The 1,262-nt window shown below is 44.1% G+C and overlaps 1 protein-coding gene across 1 annotated transcript; it reads left to right on the forward strand.

The window, feature by feature from the left end:
- The first annotated feature begins 932 nt into the window (after positions 1 to 932).
- LOC101648957 (dynein light chain 1, cytoplasmic-like) lies at positions 933 to 1,226 on the forward strand. Its single transcript, XM_013004625.2, has one exon. It carries the CDS (start codon positions 948 to 950, stop codon positions 1,224 to 1,226), a length of 279 nt encoding a protein of 92 aa, XP_012860079.2. The 5' UTR covers positions 933 to 947.
- The last annotated feature ends 36 nt before the right edge of the window (positions 1,227 to 1,262 follow it).

Below are 1,262 nucleotides of genomic sequence, written 5' to 3' on the forward strand. Positions count from 1 at the left end.
GTGAGATTGGTTGAGTTTGTGAGGAGGTGGCATCTGAGCTAAACTCTTGCAAGGAGGGGGAAGTTAGACCAGGTAATTGAGTGAAGCTACAAGGATTCTGAGCACCCACCATGAGTTCTGGGCTGCACACATGTGTCAGAGAAGGATGCAGGAGGGGGGGCACTAGCTGAGAGGGGGTTCTAATTGAGGGGCAGTTGGAATGTTCCTCACACTAGCAGGTCCCTGAGCTTGGGGAGAGAGCGGGGGACAGAGACTCACTCTGTCCAGAGCTCTAGGTTCTCCATTGATGAATAAAAGGAGGTGGGCGAGCCATACAAAGTATTCCTGCGTACTAAGAATTAAGGTTTTGCATCTAATTTCCCAGAATGCAAGCCTTTACCTGTTGGTTTCTGGCTGGGGTAGGGAGAGTACTAGGTAGGAGATGCTATCTGGCTGCATTCTTCCCTGGAAACCCTAATTATTTGAATTTTAAATTATTGAAGCTTTATTTTATTATTTGATTCAATATCTTTTTCTCTCTCTTTCTCACTCTGACTCATATCCTAGCACAAAATCTTCCCATATTTATTGTGGGTGCTAATTTAAAACTTTGGGACATTTCAGTCTCATATTGTGTGTGTGTTTCCTACACTCTTTTTTGCATAGTTTGCTTAGTCTATATTTTTTTATCAAGACTTTCACCAATTACCTTGTGGCTCTTATGTGTCTATTCATATTTAAGAACAAGCACTATATAGTAAATTGAAAGACTTGGGTGCATAGATAAAACTTATCACTTGGAAGACCTCATTGTTTAATTATTTTATTGTTACTTGGTTCCTAAGGACATTATTTGAAAATTGCTCAATTCAAGATGCGCCACAGCTTCGGTAGCGATGACTCTCGCTGTGTTTGAGCCGCTCTAACCCCCTCCCCCAGGACCGTGGCAGTCGGCTAGTCCGCCCTTCATGGTAACCATGTGCGACCAAAAGGCAGTGATCAAAAATGCTGACATGTCGGAGGAGATGCAACAGGAGTCATTGGAGTGCGCGACTCAGGCGCTGGAGAAATGCAACATCGAGAAGGACATTGCGGCCCACATCAAGAAGGAGTTTGACAAGAAGTACAATCCCACTTGGCACTGCATTGTGGGCAGAAACATTGGTAGTTATGTGACACATAAAACTAAGCACTTCCTCTACTTCTACCTGGGTCAAGTGGCCATCCTTCTGTTCAAATCTGGTTAAAGCATGGATTGTGCCCACACACCCAGTGATCCATCC

Source organism: Echinops telfairi, unplaced genomic scaffold (assembly GCF_000313985.2).
Source record: "Echinops telfairi isolate 266 unplaced genomic scaffold, ASM31398v2 ScPeMD7_31;HRSCAF=116, whole genome shotgun sequence".
Taxonomy (NCBI): domain Eukaryota; kingdom Metazoa; phylum Chordata; class Mammalia; order Afrosoricida; family Tenrecidae; genus Echinops; species Echinops telfairi.

Bases quoted from the DNA above. Each gene is read 5' to 3' on its own strand.
- LOC101648957 (XM_013004625.2), top strand. From the start codon at position 948: ATGGTAACCATGTGCGACCAAAAGGCAGTGATCAAAAATGCTGACATG.